The sequence below is a fragment of the Salarias fasciatus genome (assembly GCF_902148845.1).
Source record: "Salarias fasciatus chromosome 7 unlocalized genomic scaffold, fSalaFa1.1 super_scaffold_4, whole genome shotgun sequence".
NCBI classification, from domain to species: Eukaryota; Metazoa; Chordata; class Actinopteri; order Blenniiformes; family Blenniidae; genus Salarias; species Salarias fasciatus.
In genome coordinates, this window is record NW_021941229.1 from 2,378,191 (window position 1) to 2,401,917 (window position 23,727).

Sequence of the window (23,727 nt, forward strand, 5' to 3'; positions counted from 1 at the left end):
TGAACGCGGCATCAGTTTACGTCCGGAAGTAAAGTCATCCAATCTGAAGCTCGAGCAGCGGTCACGTGACGTCTCGGGTAAACTACGCTTCATTTGTTTTTTTAACTGAAGATTTTCCAGTCTTGTAGAGGACAAACTATAAAGACTATAAAACATGGAAGAAGGAACATCAGTTCAACATGGAGATTACACAAAGTCGTAAAAGGACAAATATAATGAAGCATAAATTGTAGCTCACAAAAATAGTAATAAAGTAAATAAGCATTAAAACAGAAGGAGCTGTGAAATTAAAACAAATATTGTTTTGGTAGTTTTCATCAGTCTCAATGAGTAGTACGTCTTAAAATAAATTATAAAATAGTCATAGCAGGGACTAGGCTCTCCATTTACAGCAGTGAATGTGGCATTTGGCATATTAGAAACTGTAACATTTAAAATATAAAGTGTGTTAAAAAAGGATGTTTCAGATTTTTAGAGAAAGCTGCTCAAAATTTATGAATAACAAGACAGGTTAAAAAAATGTTTTAAATTGCTTTAATCAGAAAAACTGCCTACCTGATCGAATCTAAATCGTTTATGCAGGAAAATGGACATTGGATAAAATTCATGGCAAATTTTGAGATATGTCTCGCTGACCACAAGCCTTCATCTCGACTGGGAAGTTTACCTTTTTCTGCCAGAAAACCAGAAATAATCAGTTTTAGAAACCATACAATATGATTTATGTTGCACTTTTTTGTACAAGAAAATGCGGCACAAAGTGTTTCACACCTGAAAAACTAAAAGAATTAAAGATTAGACTAAACATAATATCCAGATGTGCATTCTCACACAGACATGTAAGCAACTCATATTTAGGGTAAATTCTCTGAAAATAATTTAATACTGGGAAGTAATACTCATAGGATGTTGCAAAATTACTGTAAAATGGTTTAGCTGAATTCTTAAGACAAAAAAGATGCTTGAAATTAGTTCTCTATTTATCCTGTGAGATATTATGTACTTGTGTTTTGTTGTAAGCTAAAAAGCAGACAGACGATGTCATTCTAATATCACGGTCAATAAATTCCTGCAGAAAGTTGACTAAATCAAATTAAACTTAAATAAAGAATTAAACCTTTGAGGTTTTATTAAAGGGATTTTACTTGATACTGTACTCAATTTACTGTCCTGAAATGTCTGCTCCTTTAAGGAAGATCTCAACAGGACTGACCTTTTAACCTCCAGGGACTGTGCAGAACAGACTACCCTCAATTAAACTTACCTTTAAAATACAGCTGTTTTTTAACTTCTCCTGCTCTGTAGCACTTTGAAATCTTGAAATATAAACTGCACTATAAATAAAATTATTAAAAAGTTCAAGGTTTTATTTAAATGTTATTTAATTTCTGGGATGTTTTTCTTTTCTCATGATGTTTGTCTATCTGCTGCTGATGGTGCTGGAACTGTGATGAATAAAGTATTCCTCCTTTAAGATTCACTGTGGTGTGAGATTAATCATCCAAACTACAATAAGGCTTCAGTAGGTATGCGATACAAAACAGATTTAATGAACAAAACAACTTTATTTTACAGCATGAACAACAACATTACAGTGATAAACAGAATATTAGAAAAATAAACTCTGAAGAAATAACTGAACACTTTACAAACTTTGACTTATTTGTCTTAATTTGTCTTGTGGCTTTAAATGTCACCTTAAAACCATTCTGAACACAAACATGTTCAGAAAGCCGTGTTAAACCCCCCCCCGGCAGGTGTGGAACACGTCGAAATTCACAGGTGGTCCTGGCCACGGATCCTCCGGGCCAGCTGGATATCTCGAGGGTAGATGGTGACCCTCCTGGCGTGGATGGCACACAGGTTGGCGTCCGCCAAAAGCATGACGAGGAACGCTTCTGCTGCCTGGAGAAAACCACAAGAGCTCCAGTCAAACCCAGGGAGACTGATTTACACCAGCCAGCAGGAAGCCGCTCATTCAGACCTACATTTGTCCTACATTTTCCTGAATATAATGAGATTCACATCTCATTTTAATATGCATGTGTGGAGAGGAAAGGATCAGCTCGTCTGAGTTCAAACGCCAGCGGCCGCTCACCTCCTGCAAGGCCAGGAGTGCGTACACGTTCCAGCGCAGCGGCACGGAGCACTGCATCTGGCAGACCTCGCGAACCTGCAGCAGGAGGAGCATGAGAGATGGTGAACTGAGCCGGAGCTTCAGGGAAAGGTCACGTCTGGCGCGGCGGCGTCAGACCCACCAGGCGGAAGAAGGGGGCCTTCCTCAGCAGGAGGTTGGTGCTCTTCTGGAATTTACGAATCTCCATCAGGGCCCGGGTTCCAGGACGGAAACGTTTCCTCCTCGGCGTGGCCGGAGGCCGATCTGGAAGACAGACACATGGAGTTTATCCCAGGGCGGGGGGGTTCTGTGGCTCTGAGGGATTACAACCATCATCTAGTGTAGAGCGAGATGCTGACAGATCTCATACAGCAGAGCTGTGAAACAGGACATCCAGGAGGGGACCAGCAGTTCAGGGTCAAAGTTCACTATCAAGCCACTCCACAGGTCAACCGATACACTCCCTAGCTCCATCATAGAGCAGCAGTTTGGGTTCAAACACGCTCCTTGGACAGGTGTCATCTGGTGTGCCGCTGACCTGCAGGCGCCCGTCCACCGGTCCGCCGCCTCGGGCTCTGAAGACCAGACGTCGACGGCTGCGGCTCCGGATCCGGCTGCCTGGGGCGGCGCTGAGGAGCTTTGCCCTTCCTACGGCTGGCGGATGTGTCGTGACGCATGGTCTCTGATAACCAGGTCAGTGGCCGTAGAGGACGTTCTCTCTGCAGAGCAGATGAGGACAACACGGAGAGAACCTCAGAAGAACCCTGAAACACCATCAACACAGAGCAGCCCTTCATGCAGCCCAACAGCCACTGCAGCTGCATCATTAAAAGCTTCTCTTGAAATGATGAGTTATTTCATTTTTTTGTGCAGACAAAGACAAAATTTATAGTATAAGGAAAACTTCAGCTTCATTTTTAAAAATTATCTGCAATATGTATCATCAGACAGTTGTATGGAGGGATTCACGTGTAACAGAACTAAATATAAGAATAACATTTTAAAATAAATGATTTTTATTACTGATATATTGGAACTGAAAGTGAGGAGAAACAATATAAGAAATGGGAGAAAGAAAAAACGACGATAACTGCATGAAAACAATAATCTGAGGTGAATTTAGTGTAGATTGTACAGATTACAAGTGGAGAAACTGCAAGTTTATATCACATCTGACTGGAATTGCATAAAAAACTGTCTGTCTGTATTATTTTTTCCATATTTTTAAAGGAAGCTTTTACAAATAAAAGACCAATGAAGAGACACAAGACGAATCGAAGTCAACCAAAACAATGTGAAACTCCACATACAGCCATCTGCAGTACTGACAGTACAGAAACTTCACTTCGTGAACAGTTCTCGTATTTTATCAGGAATTAAACGGATGTTGGCATAAACGTGTCTTTATAGCTCCAGAACAGTATTTTTATTAAAAAGAAACTAGCGTAAACGTACCTTTGCAGAGTCCTGATGAATTTGTGTCGGGCTGGATTCAAAACATGCCACATTCCACTCAACCAATCAGGAGCCGGCTTTATCTTCTTCGTTTCTTCTGTTTGAGGGTGGTCCGTAAGACCGCAAGAGATGCATTACCGCCACCCACTGACCGGAGCGCGAAACAACAGAAGAACGAAAAACACCCTTTTTCAGCTTTTTAACAGCTTTTTTAAAATTAATTGATGATACATTTAATTGATTATTTCATTATGTATTTATTTATTAATTTTTTTCCCTTTTAGTCCTCCATACTTTTTAGCATGAATGTAAAAGCGCAGTTCTTCTTCAGACGGCAGGTAGTTCCATGCCAGAGCCATATGGTGAGTTTAATAGCATTTCAGATTGTAAACTGTAGATGGATGAAAACATTTCTGGTATATAAAAGGATGCTGTAAAAAATACTGCTGCTTCTTTGAGGTTTTATATTAAATGTATTACTTCTCTGTGTGGCCAGTAGGGAGAGTGAATGAATTGAAGATAAAATAATTGACAAATACAATGATTCCCAAGATAAAGTAACACCTTTTGAGTTAGTTGGATGCTTCCAATTCTAAATATTCCTGTAATGATCTGCAACTGTCACCACTGTTGTCTTTATTTTTCTCTCTTACTTACAGTAAACTGAGTTTGATGAAATATGTATTTTCATAAAATAATGAATAATCCTAATTTACAATCAAAATTTAAACTGAAAAAATGACACTGCATGCTTCGAGACTCTCACCCCCTGACCTCTGTGCCCCCGTCTGCCTCAAACTTGGAACATCAATGTTCCTGGATAAGAAGATTAAACTGTCTGTCCCTCCACAGTTAAAACACTGCATTTTCTTTTTTTCTGAGCTTTTAAAAATGTCTCACATGACTTTTCCTATTTTCTAATGAAAAGTTTATTTTATTTTTTTTTTTTTTAAAAAAGCTATCTTCAGTCGTCTTGTTGTACACTCAAGAGAGGAAAGTAACCGAGCATTTGAGTTGAGGGAAAGGTCCTCTGTCTCTGAAACAGTGGACAGGCTGGGCGGGCTGCAGACAGTTTGTCACTGCGTTGTCAATCAGAGACATTCATGTTTTACTTTCTGATTTCGTCTTTAAAACTCATCAGCCGTTGTCAGAACAACAACACTGCGTAGGTAAAGTGAATGAAACCTTCTAATGGATGATTTATAGACCTGTCAGCCACCCTCATCCTGATGTCCCAGGATGCACCAGTGCAGAGGGTAGTGCTTGGCATCACAGACTCAGAGAAGAGCCTCAGTGAAGTGTGGCAGATGCTGAAGGACTTCAGTCACCTCAGGAACAGACTTTCCAGCAGTGCATCCAATAACGATTCCCAAACAACTTATCAACACTCCATGTTTATTAAGGAGCAGATTCACCAGTCGCCGTCTCCACTGCTGAATACACTCCGATCGGCCTTCACTCGGTGTCCATCATCTGAACGGACTGGTCGACCACTTCCAGGGTGAGAGGCGTCACCGTGTGGCTGAGGACGCCCGTGGTCCCGGGTTTATACCTGTACTGCCCCCCTCTGTGAGGAGAAACACAGCAGCAACACAAAGGCTTCAGGAATGGTCCACTCAATGAATTACTCCTGAAAAACAGTCTCAATGTTTTACCCGGTGAGCTCACTTCAAGGCGTTAATGCATGGATTCATTCCTCAGCGTCACTCTGAGTCAACGGGTATATTAGTATAAATCAGCCCTTCTGTAGCGGCTTTCCTGAAGCTTTCTGTAAAATGTACCTAAGAAAACATTTTATCGTATTTTATTTTATTTACACACCAGAATGGTTTTCAAAAGGACTCTTATCGTTTGCTTGAAAAGAGGTTAAAAAGATGTGGAAAAACCACAAGAAAGGGACAAAACAATAAAACGGTTAAAAAAAACCCTAAAATGACAAGAATTTCTGGGGGACAAACAACGTGAAACTGTTGTAAAAAGAGTCCAAATATTTGAAACAGATAAAATGTCACAATTCTCTAAGAAATGCTAAATAAAAGGATGAAACCACTAAAAACGTTTAAAAAGAATTGTTACTTCATAAAATGTAACATAAGATTTGAAACAATACGTGACACTAGCCTGATTTTAATGACTGACATTAAGCTGAGTGTATTTTAAACTGTTTCCACACGATTGGCCAGCAGAGCGTCTTTGACTGCTTTGGAGACGGACTGGACCCGAGCCAGACGGACCCGATCCGACCCGACCACAGCTGGACCAACTCACTTCTCCCCCTTCACTCCCACTTGGTCGAAGGATCGGAGCATCTCCACGCCGGCCTCGGTGATGACGCACAGGTCCACGTTGCTGCCCGAACCCAGGTCGCAGAAAATCCCTGCAGCGATGGCGTCTCGCACCAGCTGCTTCCCCTCCTCCAGCTGAGGCGAACACACACACACACACACACACACACACACACACACACACACACACACACACACACACACACACACACACACACACACACACACACACACACACACCCGGATCTTTACCGATCAGGCCCAGTCCTCAGAAAGCACTCGGACAGGGTAGGAGAAGAAGTGGAAAACTGGATAAAACTTTGGTTTTGGTCTGAAAACTCACTCAGGGTTCAACAACTCCTGATCACTGATCATCAGTAACCTCCCGCCAAGTAGCAGAATACACATTTTGTGAACAGCTGTTGGAAAAACTACTTAACAAAAGCATGAAACATTTAACCTAAACCTATTTCTTTTCTATTAGAATTTGTTTTTATTGTTAAATATTCTGGAAATTAGGCTTGCTGCAGAGAACAGCACGCAACAACCTAACAGTACATTCACCCAAAACCGTATTTTAAACATCATTTTCAAACATACATTAACCAATGAAGTTTAATTTGAACCTTTTTAGTCACATGCGCCACAGCAGCATTTCAGGAGACGGCTGACTTTTGTGCTTCTGAATTGTTTTTTGTTGAAATGTGTGAATTAATACTGAAATATAATCTTTTGTGAGGCCAGTCTAGAGTAGCAGGACTCCGTCTGACATTTTCCCTCATGATATAGTATCATTTATTAAGATATTTCCAACATATTGTGCAACCTTATTCAGACAAACTGTTCCTGTGAATGTGTTTGTGTTCTATTATTTCATGGTTTTGCTGCAGTTTGACGCTCAGATTCAGGTTTTAGAAAAGAGATGCAAATTTGAACGTTTCATACCACTGTTGCACCACATTTCTCATAGCCAACATGCCTTTTTATTCAGTGAAGAGTGGCTGCTCTCACCTCCATGTTGGGCTTGAATCTGTCTTCAAACACCGAGGCAGCCGCAGCAGCTCCAGAGCCTGAAACCACCACCACACAGGCTCTTATTCCTCTTTATTTCCAGGTTCACAAGGAGCTCATAGACCGAGTGTGTTGATGCTGAGAGGAGAAATGCGGCGATAGCCGGTCTGGTTTGGCCCAGTGTGCAGGAAGTGTGTGTGACAGCTGAATACATGCCCATGGTGAGGAACGGCAGCTTGTCGTAGGAGCCGTGCGGGTAGACGCTGTACAGGTGAGCCCCGGTCACATCCACTCCGCCGACAATCAGAGAGGCGCCGACGTGACCCTGGTACCTGCAGGCCACACACACACACACACACACACACACACACACACACACCTCCTCCGGTCAACCCCTGGTGGATGCCGGGCCTCGGGAGGAGAGGGACGCCGTGTTTCGGACAGCCTCACCTGAACAGCATCTGCTTCAGCTGCCTGGTTACCATGGCGATGAGGGGAGGCCGCCCGGTGTTGAGCGTGTGGAGCTCCACGTTGGACGACAAGATCTGCGTGGTGATCTCCGCATCAGCGGCCACGCCAGCGCCGCAGCAGCTGCACACACACACACACACACACACACACACACACACACACACACACACACACACACTGCTCACGTCTGTCCTGCAGGTAGCAGCAGGTGGGTATGAGGAACAAGATGCCAATCTGTTTGTTTTAAACGCCTCACAGGAGCTTCTCTTTGTCCTGATTCAACATTCACTCAGACGAGCGGGTCCAAACATGGATCCGTTGGAGCCGGTCCAGATTACCCCTGAGAAACGCTGCAGACCACCTCTGAAATCTGATTCGCTGAAACATCACAGCGAAGCCAAATGCTGAGAGACGCAGCGACTCTCTCCGCTCTCCTGGAGCAGCGGGGGGTCATTTCCCAGGCCTGTTCTTGCTGTTTCGAGGTGGAAATCCAGTTTGACTCACTAGATCTTCGGAGCGATGTAGTGAATCTTCATGCAGTTCTTCTGAGCCACCACCATGTCGTCCGTGGCTCTCGTGTCTGCCCCCAGGATCACCCCGTCCTGGAAACAAGCGGCGCATAAACACACTGTTTGAACCAGTTTCCTGTTTCTTCACAGACACACACTCCCAACCGGGAAGTACGTCTTCGAAGCTTTTTGTGTACACGATCAGCTTAAGAGTGGTGTTTCAGGAATGTGCGTTGTTCCGGAGAGCAGGCCGGCCTCTGTGGTCGACCCGCCGATCAGCCTCACCATGCTGAACACAGCCTCACCTTGAACACGATGGCAGCGATGGTGGTTCCTGTCTTGACGGCTTTCGGGGATTTGTAGCCCATTTCTGACAGATCAGACTCCAACACAGCATTCCTGGAGAGGGTGACAAAACACACAGATCAAAAACCAAGAGGAAGAACTTGTATATCGGCGTTGTTTTCATGTAACCTGACTCTGTCCCCAAATCCAGTCAGTTGTATGACAGACCTATCATGATCATAGATGTATAGTTTCTTTACCTGCGGCTGTTTTCGAAAGAAAAGCCTCTGTTTGGCAGGCTGCTGGGATTCAAGCTGTGAAGCATCTCCAGTCAAGTTTAGACACACTCTTTCAGAATGCTCAGTCACGTCGCGTCTCTGTGCTTTTCCACCTTTTTGACTTTCACTTTCGTTTTTTCAGCTGAAGCCAAACCTCCCTGCTGACTCACCAGCTATTGGTTAACCCTCGAGCTGAGCTCTGCCTCCAGCCAGGACAGATCCTCATCTGGAAGACTGCACACTGGAAGGCAGCCAGTCAGCGAGTCCAACGGCTTCATCTGTGTCTGATGGGAAACCCTGAGAGCTGCTGGAGCTCCGCTCTGTCTCTGAGGGTGAGGAATGGATGCTGAAGAGGATCCACCTTCAGTAGGCCAACGCTACTCATGGTACCTTCACAGACCAAGTTGCTGGTCAGCTGTGTGTTGTGAAGTCCAGAGTTTATCACTCTGTCTGTTGGTTTTCCAGCCTCTTATCTGTGGGAGCAGCACAATGTTGGATACTTTACAAAACACACAAGACTGCAAGCTCAAGTTACGTCCAGCTGAAACAAAGCACAGAATGTCCTGCAGGTCCAATACTCAAAAGGTTTCACCCTGATTTGAAAGAACTGGAGACGAACATAGATCAACAATCAATAAAACTCCTGAAAACACTTTTTCTGTGCGTTTTATGTTTTCCCCTCTCCGACTTTAAAATAAAGGCTATGTGATGATGGAAGTTTCTCCTTGGTTTTTTTTAAGAAGCAGAAATCACATTATACAATATGTTATAGATATGAGTGTTCCATTCCACGATGTGGAAGTTTTCACCGTTTCCAACATATATTTTACACTAATTCATAGACTCATTTAAATGAAATTATATGCCTTTTTAAATTTAAAACAATGACATTTAGACGTTTGATTAAATTATGGTTTTCTTTAGAGACACACAAGTTTATGGAATATTACAGAACGTGGTCTGTTTAAATGTGCTGAAAATACTCCAGTTTCCTGATGGCAGTAAATTCATACATCAAACTTTAAAGACTTACTAGATAAACACAATTCAACTAAATACTTTATGACTGATTAATCCAACTTGCAATGGAATTTCATCGGACATGTCACTTTTGGGCATGAAAAAAACATGAAATAAGGCCTCTGGGTGTTCCGGCGAAGCAGAGGGGAGGAGACATACTGGAAAACAACACGAAAAGCTCACGCAGATAAACTGAAATACCTGATTGGGCCAAAGTCTGTGACAGATGGCCTCTCTTGTCCAATCACAACATAGCATGTCTCCGCTGAGCATTTTAGCCAATTTATAAACGTGGCACTACATAGCCGCCATTGTTTGCCAGCTCTACGGAGTTTATCCATACGCTGTGAGATCGGATGACAGCGCGGCGCAGCTCCGCAATACGTTGCGACACAAGCTTGCTTTGACGGGAAGTGGGCGGTTCTACTCAGAACTACTGGCGCACGTACATGCGACAGACTGCGACTCGAAGTATTTTAACTTTTTTTCAGCGCCTATGTATTTCTGTCCTCAAGGAATGATATGTAGTTAACGTTATACCGCGACCGTAAAGGACAACAGTCGGGTGAGTAGTTCTCCAGCTCCAGTGAAGCAGTGCAGCGCTAGCTGGGAGGCTAACCTGGTGCTACACGTTCAGCTAGCTTAGGGTGTCTGCAGTCCCGTAACGTGATCAGAATGTTTAAGGTTTAACCCCTCTAATGCTTCACACGGCAACATGTTATCTCTGTAAAACAACTAACAACGCATTAATCAAACCCGTATTACACCGTGAGGGAGTCGACAGGCAGAGGCGTGTCAGTACTGCAGCTCTAAACTCATTTCACTTCAGAGCATCAAACCTTTAAATCACGACCAGTCCAGGTGTTTCCTGTCCCTCTCGTGAATTATGAAAAACCACACAGCGAGCTTCAAGTCTTATTCACCCCCACATTAGATATTCCCAGATGCCACCTTCCCGGAGCGCCGGGAGCGTGTTGACTTTGTTTGTCCCTCTATGACCAAAGTGTGTCTGGTGTGATGTTGAAATGAGGAGTCCAAACATATGGAAACATTTTGACTGCAGTCCACTCAGGCTTTTAGAATGTTCCTATTGTGAAGGTAAACACTGAGATGAGAGGTTTGCTCTGTAATGCGCGCCGTGATTTGAGTGTGCTTTATTTGACTATCCAGATCAACTGAAAGGTCTGAACTCTTATCATCCACGACACAAATGCTGGGAAAACCTGTTGTTGCTCGAATTTTGGGCTTAACTCCCATTGTTAGTTCTGAAAACCTCTCATTCAAATTAATAGCAGCACCCACTTTGATCAAAATAAGAAAGATTAAGGGATTTCTTTGTAGTTTTTTCAGTCTCATCCTAATCCCGAGGCACTGTTCTGTATTACATGTTTTTTTTTTCTTCTGTTGTTCTGCAGTGATCATCATGGTGTCCATGTTCCAGCTGTTCCTGCTGCCTTTCCTCGCTCCGGTGCTCCACGTCACAGGAGGTCAGTGCTGTTTTTACCACAGGGTTCGGTTCAGTTTTCCACCCGTTGACAGACTGAGTGGGTTCTCTCCAGACGTACAGCGACCCCTTCACCTTGATCTGCTCTGTTTGAGCAGACAGGGCATCTTTCAGCCAGTTGCCCTGATTTTAGTCACATTTCAGCTTCTCCTGTTTGGAGAAAGCCATGTAAATCAGACTTTTACTTACTGCAATGAAACACTGCTGAATTTAATTATTTTTTTTAAAAGGGAAGAGTAGCATTTGTTGGGGAGACAAGTAGAAGGAGTGGACATCAGGTCAGCAGCTAAACTTGAGGTTGTAGGTGAAGCTGCTGCAGAGAAACAGTGAACGTGGTTCTCACTGTGAGTCATGTGCTGTGGAGGAGGTGTGATGTTGTGGTGTGTTGCACTGTCTTTCAACTACAGCAACTTTCCCCAAGTACAAAGAGGCCTGATGGCCGTGCGTTGCCGTGGACCGTGACGGCTTGGTTATCTTCATTTTTTTTTCTTTCTAAAAAGTCCCCGGTTGAGGGGGGTTTGTACTTTTTAAAGTTCAGCGTTGTGAGCAGGGCCTGTAGTCTCCAACGTATCTGACTGGATGACTACTCGTGAACAACTATTGTAATTTTTTGCATCATGCTGCTGACTCTCGAGGATCTTACTCTGTAAAGTTTAACTGAATTTTCGTTCCCTGTTCTGTCACTTTTCAGTACATTATCATCTGATTACCAGCCCGCAGCCTTCAGTGCTGGAGATCGGGACTAATTTCACAGCTACCTGCTCAATCGTCGACACGACCGAGGTCACAGCAGACGACCTCTACTGGAATCTGACCAAGACCACGGTGCCCAGAGCACAGTACACCAAAGTCAACTCCTCAGCGCTCAATGTCACCATCGCCATCAGGGAGGACACTCCCAATTATTTGTTTTGCTTCTGCAAGAAGCGCTCCGAATATGTCCGCCTGAATGAACACAGGTTCCAGCACGGGATTTTCCTCAAGACTGGCTGTAAGTCTTTGCCGCTTTGCTGTGTTGTATCCTTCTTTTTCCTGTTGTTTGTTCGACTTGTGTCTTGCTGTCATGGCATTGTGTTGCACTGAGGGGAAATCAGGGCGGCTCTTGTGTTTAGTCTGACCCGTAGCTTTGTCACACAGCTGTATTATGAGCAGTCCTGATGACTAAAACAGCCTCGATTTAGAAGTCACCACTGGAATGAGGAACTACACGCAAACACAGGAAAAGTGATTCAAAGGAGAATGTAGTCATCTTCGCATCGTTTGGTGGGAAACCAGTAATAATCCGTGTGTTTCTGTGTTGTTTTTCCTCCCATCAGACCCTCCAGACAAGCCGGAGAACCTGTCCTGTGTCGCAGTGCAGGAGAAATCCCAGATTTCAACTCTCACCTGTGAGTGGGAAACGAGAGGACGTTCAACCACGCTCGTCCCAACATCACAGAAGCTGTTTGTTAAATATATGTGAGTAGACGCGTACGCCTTCACGCCGCTGCCGCCTGCTGGCAGACTGCTCACACCAAGCCTCATTCATGACTCCATGAATCCAGTCGCTGCAGCCGGGCTCAGACTGCCCTGATGCGTTTCCACACCTTCGCTCTGTTTAAAGGTGGTAGATCTGAGCCGGGCTGCAGCGACTCGACCGCTTCACATTTCAGAGGACTCTGGGTAATTTCAGGGCGATGCAAACCGCTTTGGTCGTTGGTTTACAGGATAACTCCTTTTAGATTCGCTGAAATCCAAACATAGCAGTGTGAAAGAGGGAAACAGAGCTGATCAGTGAGGATTTTACCAGGATCGAGATTGTATAAATGGTGAGAATTGAGGCTGCTTATGATCGTGTGGGTTTCAACATTGATGCCGTCTATTGATGCTTTATCAACAGAGGTGCAGTCTTTAACGCAACACCGTCCGCAAACAAAGCCCAGGTCCGCTTCTCTGCCTTCCCGCATTTCATGTCTCTGGAAATCTGGGTGGAGGCTGACAATGAACTGGGCCGAGTGGAGTCCGAGCGCCTGTGGGGTGACGGCAATAGCTTTGGTGAGCAGAACCTCTTCCTGTTGGTAGAAGTGCTCCGGTTGAACGTGGGCACACAGACTGTTGACCGCTCGCTGGATTTGTGGTTGCAGTGCAAACGAGCCCTCCCTCAAACGTCCAAGCCATCTCCGAGAAGAACTTCTCCACCTCTCTCCTCATAAACTGGACGGAACCGATGCCCAAGGTGTATCTGAGCTTGAAGTACGAGATCCGCTTCTGCCGCCGCGGAGCCTCAGACTGGACCTACGTGAGTACAGCACGGCCTGGACGCCGCGAGCGTTTCAGCGTCTGCTTCAGCCGTCTCCCGCTCACACACCGTGTCCGTCTGAACAGCTGCTCGGGCGCTTCTGCCTTCTGGTTTCCTTTATTTGACTTTGGGTTTGCTGACTGGAAGGAGTCTTTTTTTGGAACTGTTTGCTTTGAGGTCCACTTCCTTTTTTCTGCAGCTTTGTGAAGGTTTCGTGACTTTGTGTTAAAAATAAACTCACACAGTATAGCTGGTGTAATATTAAGTTCAGCACCTTGTTTGTTTACATTTAGGAGCTTAGATTAAAATCACATGTTCGTCATGTTTTGATCACGAACTTCAAATCCCTGATTACTGAGCTTTGTTTCATCATTTTGTGTGTTTTGTCCCGTGCTTCAAGTCCTGAGAAACATGTCAGTAGAGCTGTGTGTGATGTTCTTTAGGTGCCTCTTGGGGACGTTTCCCACGACGTGCAGTCCTTCCGACTCCAAAAACTTGAGCCAGACACGGTGTATATGAGCCAGGTCCGCTGCAAGTATTTCAAAGAGGACCAGGGTTACTGGAGTGAGTGGAGCGCCAACGCCACCCAGAGAACCCCCGAGGACCGTGAGTGTTTCCGACCTTCGCTGTACTCACCAGGCTGCAATACGCCTGGAGACTGAATGCGTTACAGTGGAGCACGTTTTTGTTTCTTACTGAAGGATTTCCTTGTTTTCGCGGCAGGACCATCAGGGAAGCCAGATTTATGGAGAATCATCACTGATCATGGCAGAAATGGGCGTGAGGTGGAGATTGTTTGTAAGGTAGGGTCTTATCGTTCACTGAACATGATTTTATTTCATTTTTTCTCGTCTGATGCCGCAGCCTTAAAGGAATACTCCAAAGATTTTGGACCCACGCCCTATCCCGATCATTTACAGAGTGAGATAAGCTCATAAATACCTTCTTTGTGTCTGTTTGTCCAGTGCCTGGCTAACAGCTGTTAGCATCGTAGTTAGCTTTGCTCAACTACCGCAGGTGAAGAGGAGACAGAGCCAGACTGAGAAGGTGGACATAATCCTCCTTCCAGTGGTCCAGGGCACGGCGTATTAGCACACAAAGTAAATATGAATGGTTATAAAACATTTTAAAAGACGTGTTTTCTTTTTCAATCCGTTAAAATAACATTTTGATACACAGACCTGCGCATGCGCAGTGCTCCGCGGAAGGATATACCGGAGCACAGCAGTAGAAGCCATAGACTCAGCCGCTGTGTGCCGGTATATCCTTGCGCAGCGCACTATGATTGTGCAGATCTGTGTGTATCAACACGTTATTTTAACGGATTGAAAAGGAAAAAACGTCTTTTAAAATGTTTTATAACCATTCGGGTTTACTTCACGTGCTAATACGCCGTCCCCTGGACCACTGGAAGGAGGATTTTGTCCACTTTCGTCAGTCCGGCTCTGTCTCCTCTTCACCTGCTGTAGTTGAGCTAAGCTAACTACGATGCTAACAGCTGTTAGCCAGGCACTGGACAAACAGACACAAAGAAGGTATTTATGAGCTTATCTCACTCTGTAAATGATCGGGATAGGGCGTGGGTCCAAAATCTTCGGAGTATTCTTTTAAGATACTGATACCAATCCCAGACCTTCTTTTTCCATTAACTTTAGTCAGTGTCATAATTTTCATCTGAAAATACCCCATTCTGCTTCCCTGAAGGCAGAAATGAAATAGCTGACAAAATAACTGAGGTTATGCAAGACTGCTGTGGCTTTATTGAAAACTACCACAGCTCTAACGGGATCTGTCAACCGCACTCAACTGTTTGAATGAAATGAAAAAGGAATTACAGTTCCTGTGTGAAACAAAAGCAAACGAGAAGCTGCGTCTTCCAGATGTGCAGAGATCAAGCTGTTTGTACTTCAGAGGGATCAGCAGACCGCAGATAGCACCGCGGTGTTTCGGATTAACTGGTGACCGACACCCTTTAGCAGCAGCTGTCAGTAAATGCAGATGCTTTGAACCATTATTTGGCCGAGTGAACGCTGTTGAATCGCATTTACAGTAAAGTTTCAAAGTGTTTCAGCTTTTTCGGTCTCTTTTTAACCTCCTGCTGTTCCGAGCAGCTCCGACAGCTCCTGCGATATTCAGACTGATTCACTGAGTCCACCTCTGAGCAGGTGTAGATGGAATGAAGACAATGGAGTAATTACATTTTGACAATGAATAAAAAGGTTATACTATTAGCTGGTTATTCCCTTTTAAAGTAGCATTAAAAAGCTGTTTGAAAATAATGTACAGGTGTGTCGGCATGCATTGATTCATTGAAAATCAAAGTGTTTATGTAGTTTTTGTGCAGTGAGCTTATCAGGAATCGCTGTGGTGAGTTGTGTAGTTGTCATTTATTCTTTGAGGATAAATACTGTGCAGCTCCATCTCAGCTCTGCTTGGAAATTTGTATTTCATACATTGTTGGCAAGTTATTACATGATTGACTTTAAGTGAGAACATTTCCAGAAGCTGTTCTCTGAGAAAGGAGACGATAAAGCTGTAGTTTTCCTGGTCTGGATCAGCTGTTTCAATGGCGTTAGATGTGTTTTCAGTCCTTCTCTTCGTCGCCGCCGTTGTCCCTCCATACTCGATGACGTTGTGTGACGTGGCGTGTAACCCGGCGCCGTGTCTCCGCCCTGCCAGGATCCTCGGCCTGCCAACGGGAGGATCACCAGGTTCAACGTGAGGATCCAGGACGAGAGGGCTCAGAGCGGCAGCGAGGGCGGGGAGTGGGAGAGCGTGGCCGTCAACGGGTCGGAGGGGGACCGGCCAGAGGCCGTCGTCCTCAAGACGATCTCTCTTCCCGAAAACAAGTTTGTGAAAGTTCACGCCACTGCCGACAACTCGGTGGGAACGTCGCTGAAGGCGCTGATGGGCATTCCTAAGAAAACAAACGGTAAATGTGCATGTGTGAGATAATGAGGGCCCGCACGGCTCCAGATTCCCAGCGGTACACACACACACACACACACACACACGTTGTGGTGACGAGGCTTGGTTCGCTGTGTGTTTGCAGAGCTGGACCTGGTGCAGGGGCTCAGGGTGTGGCGCCAGGAGGGGAAGCTGCAGGTGGCGTGGAAACTCCCCCACAACAGGACTGTGACGGAGTACGTGGTGGAGTGGACGGATGGAGACCGGAGGGACTGGCAGAGGGAATCCAGACTGACCACCACACACACCGCCATCAGAGGTGAGCCGTCCGCCGAGCTCGCCACCATCAAACCTGCATCAGTAGGGCCGTCGGCGTCGGTCGCAATGGGATCAGTACAATCCATAACGCCTGGTGCTTTATTTGGTGTTCTCAGGAGAACAAGTATCGCCGTGGAATCGTCCTCACGCACAGCGTGACGCAACATTTTATACCTTAAATGACTCCAGTAGTCCACTGAAATGGCTATGAGACACTTTTTTTTTTTTTAAAGCAAAAGATAAAAATTACAAAGGGAGGGGGGAAACAATCAAACAAAACATAAGCAAGTCAATGCAAATCAATGTCAATTAAATGTCCACTGGTCTGGGTCTGCTACGTTGAAATCAAATCAAAAGAAAACGAGACATCACAGCATAGTTTTTGGGAAACAGCCCCTGACATCCTTTTTAGAGACAGAAAATAAAGGTCAGACTGATTTTTTTAATAATTAAAGGACAGTTTTTTTGTTCATCCATTTATTACAATGTAAAAGATATTTTCCCAACAGAAGAATTATTAGTAACAGTGGATAAAGCTGTCTGGATACGTTTTGTAATATAAAATATCAGAGAGGTCCAAACTCTTAGTATCAATCCAGTCTCAAACATCACCCCAAAATGTTTTTAAGAGAGGACGTAAAAAAGAAATGTTGTAAAGATTCATTTGATTCATCACAGAATGGAAAGATTAACTTCGAAGCCAAATCTATTTGTTAAGAATTCTCCAACGGGGTAAATCTTATGAGCAAGTTTAAAATGTGTTTCCTTCACCTCCAGAGGAATTGGCCTCTTTATAAAGCACTTTCGAGCTTTTTCTAATTTTGAAAGAGTTTTGAATGAATCTGTCTTTCATAATTACAACAGATGATTGATTTAGATCTCTCTTCCATGAACCTGTTGTTACATCCAACTGATTTAGTTTACATGCTTGGACAGACGGCTCAGGCAGTGCAGGAGCCACACTGGAATATTGTGCGGTGTTCTGAGTCAGGTGTATTAATGGGAGTGGGATTGCTTTACACAATTCAAATTAAACTTATTGGTGAAAGTGTGAAAACCATTAAAATGCACGGCTGTCTGGTCTGACATTACAAACGAATGTCTTCCGGTTTTCAGGCCTCCTGCTGCAGGCGTCCGTGTTTAGAGATCAGTTTAGCGGAGTGATCCGCCCAGCGGTCACCACCAGAGTGTTTTAGTTTTTCTTTGGCCTCTTTAAACGCGCTGGAGCCCTTTCCTATCCACACGAGGTGCAGTTATGTTGAAGGAATCCATGAATGCATTCCTGCTGAGTCTCTCATCATTCACTCACATACACTAACAGCCACGTTGTTACTGACAGTAAGAGAACAACTTTTTTTCCTTCTTGTTTACATGCATGCCAACCTCTTTAGTTTTTGTGTGTTTTGGATCTGAGGATTTCAGTTGAATTACTTCCCAAAACCCGGGACTTGAAGCCGTCGCAGACTAAAACAGTGTTGACATCTGCATGATTCCAGGGAGCCTGGAGGTCGGTGTGTGCTACCGCGTTTCCGTCTACCCCATATATTCTGGCTGGGTTGGGAAAGCAGCACATGCTGAAGCCTTCCTGGAAGAAAACGGTAAGCTACCACTCTCTCTGTCTTCTCTGTCAGGACGGGTGGCTTTTACAAACTGACAGCAACTCTTTTTTTTGTTTTTGTTTTGTTTTTAGATTAGTCTCTTATTTGCAAGAGTTCAGTTTGGTGAAAGTAGTAAAGGAAGCAGGTTTGTTTATTTGAGGCGTTGGAGCATAAAAAAGAAGACGAAGAGAGAAGTCAGCTCTGCTTTAGCTTCTGTTGTTCTGCAGACATTCAGAAGTGTGATCTAAAATGTGACCAGTCCGCCACAAGATCCAAGCAAGTCTGTAAAGAAAACACTTTCTGAGGGCGTCTTCACTCTTCTTTTCACCTCCCGGCCATTCATGTTGGATTTCATCGTCTGTAAGATTTGATTCTGCATCAGGAGGCAAACTGTGGGAGTTATCAGTGACTGGGAGCAGACACTTTGCTGCTGATGTCCTGACTGCGTCCTCTTCGCTGTGCAGATCTTCCCGTGTGTTCCAGTAACGTGAGCTCCCTGAGCGGCCAGACGATGTATTTGTAGATTGTGCCTGGCTGCGCGGTTTGGCGTGTGGTTTCACTTCTCCTGTTCCTCTGAGCAGGGCTCTTTATGCGTTACAGAAAAGGAAAGAAGTCCGTCACATTACACCGAGCCTCAGAAGCGTGGTTACCTCTCTTCATGCTGTGGAAACTGTTTAAAGAAAGCCACTGTGAAAAGTACAGGACTACATGATTTTTAGCCAAATGATGGAACAGCAAAATAATACACTGAATTTAACAAGCTCACCTGATGAGTTCTACAATCTTATAGTAGAATATTTCAAGGTTTTAGTTTAGTGGCCGTTTGAGTTGGTTTTCCAGTTGAAGGAAGTCTGCTGGAGGGTTGAAGTCTGGGTCGATGTTGGTGTTGCAGAACCATCGGGAGCCCCGGACCCCAAAGTGCAGGGCAACGCCGGACACACCAAGGCCACGCTGGAGTGGGAGATCTCAGACTCCAAGCAGAAATGCTTCACCAACTACACACTCTTCTATAAGAGCGGAAAGAAAGTGTTGAGTATGTACCGGCCTCACCTCTAGGGGGCGCTGTGGTTGGATGAATGTGGTGAGCATTGTGTTAGTTCGCCGCTGGACTTGAGGGCGTAATCTGTCGCTGTGCTCTTCTGCAGGCGTCCCGCTGCAGGCGAACGCCACGTCCTACACGCTGAATTCGCTGTCTCCAGACACGCATTACACCGCCTGGATCCAGGCGTCCTCCGGCCGGGGCTTGAAGAACGGCTCGTCAACCAACTTCATCACTCAGAAATACGGTGGGTGACGCGGCTGAAAGGCTCCTCTCTGCACGTTAAAGCAAACAACACGCGCAGCTCACACAGCAGCTGAACCGTCTTCCGTCCCCCGCAGCGCCCGGAGAGATCGAGGGCATCGTGGTGGGAGTGAGCCTGGGCGTGATCTTCGTCTTCCTGCTCAGCATGCTGCTCTGCATCTACAAGAGAGACGTGTAGGTGTCGCCGCTTCGCCGTTACTCCGGTGAGATGCCGCCGGTGCAGAGCAGTCTGGAGATGAAGCGGCCGTCCTCTCTGTCTTGCAGGATCAAGGACAACTTCTGGCCCGAGATTCCAAATCCCGGAGAGAGCACGATCGGGACCTGGTCTCCGGACTACTCTCTGAAGGTAAGCCGGCCGCAGACCCGGACGCCTCCTGCAGCGGGATGAGTTTTAACCGCGGCGTTGCTCTGCTCGCCAGGCCGAGACGCCGAAGGAGAGCTGTCTGTCGGGCATCAGCGTGCTGGACATGGACATGTGCGACGCCAAGTGTGTGTTCGAGGAGGACAAGGCCAGCCTGGCCCTGAAGAAGGACAAGTACCTGTCGGAGGAGCACAGCAGCGGCATCGGCGGCTCGTCCTGCATGTCGTCGCCGCGCCAGAGCGTGTCGGACAGCGACGAGGGCGGCGACGTGGCCGACACCACGGCCAGCACGGTGCAGTACTCGTCCGTGGTGGCCTCCAGCGGCTACAAGGGCCAGACGCCGGGCCCGCAGGCCCAGCCGGCCGTCTTCTCGCGCTCGGAGTCCACGCAGCCGCTGCTGGACTCGGAGGAGAACCCGGACGTGGCGCCGGAGTGCGGCAGGGCGGCGCGGCGCCTCGCCGGCCCGCCGGCCATGGAGCTGCAGGACGTGGTGGAGCCTCTGGACTTCTGTCCCCTGGAGGAGGACGCAGAGGCGGCGCCGCCGGCCGCCCCGGCCTCCAGCTACATGCCTCAGCTGGGCGGCTACCGGCCGCAGTGCCAGTGAGCCAGTGAGCTTCCGCCGACGCCTTTCGCCCTTCGGAGAGGGATCTCCCAGTATATTGTTTTGCACTTAACCAAGTATAAATAGTCGGCGGCGCCGTGGCGAGGACCGGAGGGCCGCGGCGCTCACATGGCAGACTTCCTCAGCAGCGTGTGTGAGCGCGACGCCCAACACACACTTTCCCGCGTCGCCTGGAGCCCGTGGCGGCGTCTCAACCCCCGAGGCCGCGGGAGCCCCAGTCCCAGCAATCACTGGCTCCTCTGCAGCGCCATCTGCTGGAGGAGCCTCCGCGCCGCGGGGACGCCACCATTTCACAGCCCGGGCATCCTCTCTTCACATATCGAGTATTTTTACACCTCCGCCTGACCGATCAGCCATAACATTATGACCAGGTGGACCTGCTGCGGCCGCTGATGCTGTGGCTGATCCCTGTAAATACACTGCTTCTGAATGTAATTCCTGTTGTGAGTTCATACTGACAGAGACTGCCGAGGCTAAAGGTTCCACAGATTTCATTTTAAATCACAGAGCATTCATATGACAGTCCACGTAAAATTACTAATTTCACGTGTTAAACAATCACAACAAGGCCGGAAAACCTTCCCCGTGTGGACGCCGTCCCTTCAGTGCAGCGGCTGCTTTGTGTTCCCATGACATTTCAGACTAAAGGGGGCTAAAGGGAGGAGATGATGATGATGATGATGATGAAAACCACTCTGACACTTCATGCACCGTCTAATTAACTCGAGTCTGTCCAGGATGGGTTCAGACCCAATAAAAGGAGTTGCACTTGTCCTTTGAAGATGTTCAGATTAATGTGACATGTTTGTGTCCCACCCTGTTCCAGATGTGACCGAAACTCCGATCGCAGTTTGTCGCGTTCTGATTTCAGCTTCAGAAACCTTCCCGGCGTTCCATCTGCAGCTCATGTTGTTTTGGAGGTGAATGTGAGGATTCTGCGGTTCCATTGCGAGCTCCCTGAGCGCCTCTGCTTGGTTCATCGTACAGAGCCGTGCCGTCCACTTAAAGCCCCGCCTCCTCCTCACACTAACTCCACGGGGGACCGAAGCGTCTGGGACCTCCTGCGACTCTGCAGCTCCTTTCACTACCCGGGTTCTCCTGGACTCACTCACTTTATAGAACATCCAGCATGTTTCATGAGAGACGCTGACAGAGTGGAGAAGAGAAACGTTTTTTTTTTTTTTTTTTGTCGAAACACTATTTCTCATGTCTTTCACAGACGTGTGGCTGTTCCAGTGCTGTAAATGACTAACATCAAGTCCAGAATAAATGCTTTACCTGGAGAGAAGCTGTTGCTGCTGTGGTTTCATTTCAGAGGAGCAGAGCGAAGCAGTCTTCATCTGGACGGACGGACCTTGTGTCGGAATATTCTGTCGGCACTCAGAAGGGTCGATTCTCAGCTGTGGAGTTTGCATGTTCTTCCTGTTTGTGGGTTGATTAGCATCTCTAAGATGAAGGTGTAAGAACCTGCCACCTGCTCCCTTGAAGCTTGTCTCCATGTTACATTCATGTCTTTGGAAGTGATGCATCTTGGGACGGAGCTGTTCTTGACAATCTGATTTATAAGGTGTAATGTAGGATTTCCCAGGAGCTGGGACAGTTCTGCTGTACAGGAGTCGCGCTGGAGTTGAAATTTGGTCTCGTATAAATCATATATCATCCGAAATATATCAAGAACAGACAAATGATTCCACCTATAATAAAGGATAAACCTGTGTCCCTCAAACAGTGTTGAGATTTAGCAGGAAGCTGCACACGTGACATATCAGGTCTTTTTATTAAATAGAATGAGTCAAAATGCACATTGAATTTAAATGCCAACATATCCACCCAGTGCGTGTGTGTGTGATGTGTGTGTGTCCGGGACGCGCCGCAGAGCGTCCTCTGGATGGACGGAGCAGCGCGCGCACCGTCGTGTCTCTTTAACGGAGGTATTCTCAGGACGGGGAGGGGGGTGGATGGGTTCATCGGGTTCATGTAGTACCGGACGCCTCCTCCTCCCATTCCAGGTCGGCTGCCTCCCCGCGTCCCGCTCCAGGAGCAGCTGATGGGGACGGGGCGCAGGTCCGCAGGGACGCGGCTCAGCGGTCCGGCTTGACCTTCTACCGGGGACACGGAGCCGCGACCAGCCGGTGACTCCGCGCCAGCCGCCGTTTCCAGGTCATTCGAGGCGCCGGGCCGGAGCCGGTGTGTGACCGGCAGGCCGCTGCGCCCCCCGGAGCCCCCCTCTGGAATGGGCCCTGAGCCGGACCGGCTCCCGCGGATCACCGACCATGATGGCTGATGGATGCTGCAGAGGCGTGGAGAGAGGCCGGGCGAAGGCTGCGCCAGACCCGCTACCCAGACACCCGTACCCCCCGCAGCAGTACGCGCACGGCGGCTCCCAGCAGCAGCCGCAGCAGCCGCAGCAGCAGCCGGGGAACGACATCCAGGAGCTGGCGTCCAAACGCGTCGACATCCAGAAGAAGCGCTTCTACCTGGACGTCAAGCAGAGCGTCCGCGGCCGCTTCCTGAAGATCGCCGAGGTGTGGATCGGCAGAGGCCGCCACGACAACATCCGGAAGAGCAAGCTGACGCTGTCCATGGCCATGGCGCCCGCGCTGCGCTACAGCCTGGGGGACTTCATCGACTACTACGCCCGCATCGGGCTGCGCGGCGGCCCGGCGCCCCCGCAGGTCGACGAGCCGAGCAGCAACGGCCAGGGCCGCGGGCCGGAGCCGCGCCGGAGGGGCGCCGCGCACGAGCAGCCCGCCCCGCCGTCCCCCGGCGGCTCCGCGGCGTCCGACGACCACGCGCACCGCGTCCTCAAGAGCGAGTTCATCGAGCGGGACAACAGAAAGTACTTTCTGGACCTGAAGGAGAACCAGCGCGGCCGCTTCCTGCGCATCCGCCAGACGGTCAGCAAGGGCCACGGCACCATGGGCTACTACGGCCAGGGCATCGAGCAGACCATCGTGCTGCCCGCGCAGGGGCTCATCGAGTTCCGGGACGCGCTGTCGCAGCTCATCGAGGACTACGGGGACGAGGACGGGGACGAGCGCGGCCGGGCCGGCTCCCGGGGCCGCGACGAGCAGCCCGAGCTGCCGGAGGCGGCGTCCTTCCGCGTGGACAACAAGCGCTTCTACTTCGACGTGGGCTCGAACCGCTACGGCGTGTTCCTGAAGATCAGCGAGGTGCGGCAGCCGTACCGGAACACCATCACCGTGCCGCTCAAGGCCTGGGCCCGCTTCGGGGAGAACTTCATCCGCTACGAGGAGGAGATGCGCCGCATCTTCACCTGCCACAAGGAGAAGAGGACAGACGGGCGGCGGGACAGCGAGGAGCAGGAGGACTGACCCCGGGGGGCCGGGGAGGGGGGACCGGGGGGGGGGGGGGGGGGGGGGGGGGCGGTCCCCGGGGCCGGGGT

The 23,727-nt window shown here is 47.8% G+C and overlaps 4 protein-coding genes across 5 annotated transcripts; 2 read left to right on the forward strand and 2 right to left on the reverse strand.

The window, feature by feature from the left end:
• Positions 1-1,579: 1,579 nt before the first annotated feature.
• Positions 1,580-22,889, reverse strand: cenpa (histone H3-like centromeric protein A). Of its 2 annotated transcripts, XM_030084628.1 has the most exons (6): positions 22,877-22,889; positions 3,572-4,453; positions 2,655-2,835; positions 2,259-2,380; positions 2,099-2,173; positions 1,580-1,905 (listed from the first exon to the last, which is right to left on the reverse strand). In XM_030084628.1, the coding sequence occupies exons 3-6, from the start codon at positions 2,791-2,793 to the stop codon at positions 1,777-1,779; spliced, it is 465 nt and encodes a 154-aa protein (XP_029940488.1). In that variant the 5' UTR covers positions 2,794-2,835; positions 3,572-4,453; positions 22,877-22,889; the 3' UTR covers positions 1,580-1,776. The 2 variants fall into 2 exon arrangements, with proteins under 2 accessions (XP_029940488.1, XP_029940487.1); XM_030084627.1 differs by lacking the exons at positions 3,572-4,453; positions 22,877-22,889 and having other exon boundaries at positions 2,655-3,043.
• On the reverse strand, positions 4,955-8,549 carry psmb10 (proteasome 20S subunit beta 10). Its single transcript, XM_030084626.1, has 8 exons — positions 8,393-8,549; positions 8,153-8,246; positions 7,843-7,940; positions 7,318-7,458; positions 7,084-7,199; positions 6,868-6,926; positions 5,840-5,991; positions 4,955-5,138 (listed from the first exon to the last, which is right to left on the reverse strand). The coding sequence occupies exons 1-8, from the start codon at positions 8,455-8,457 to the stop codon at positions 5,027-5,029; spliced, it is 837 nt and encodes a 278-aa protein (XP_029940486.1). The 5' UTR covers positions 8,458-8,549; the 3' UTR covers positions 4,955-5,026.
• il6st (interleukin 6 cytokine family signal transduce) lies at positions 9,852-21,276 on the forward strand. Its single transcript, XM_030084624.1, has 16 exons — positions 9,852-9,995; positions 10,846-10,917; positions 11,626-11,925; positions 12,251-12,392; positions 12,814-12,968; positions 13,058-13,212; positions 13,656-13,818; positions 13,936-14,015; positions 15,892-16,144; positions 16,265-16,438; positions 17,934-18,035; positions 18,928-19,068; positions 19,181-19,321; positions 19,416-19,512; positions 19,603-19,684; positions 19,758-21,276. Exons 2-16 carry the CDS (start codon positions 10,854-10,856, stop codon positions 20,301-20,303), a joined length of 2,595 nt encoding a protein of 864 aa, XP_029940484.1. The 5' UTR covers positions 9,852-9,995; positions 10,846-10,853; the 3' UTR covers positions 20,304-21,276.
• Positions 22,161-23,656, forward strand: purg (purine-rich element binding protein G). The gene has a single exon (XM_030084625.1). The coding sequence runs from the start codon at positions 22,595-22,597 to the stop codon at positions 23,654-23,656; it is 1,062 nt and encodes a 353-aa protein (XP_029940485.1). The 5' UTR covers positions 22,161-22,594.
• The last annotated feature ends 71 nt before the right edge of the window (positions 23,657-23,727 follow it).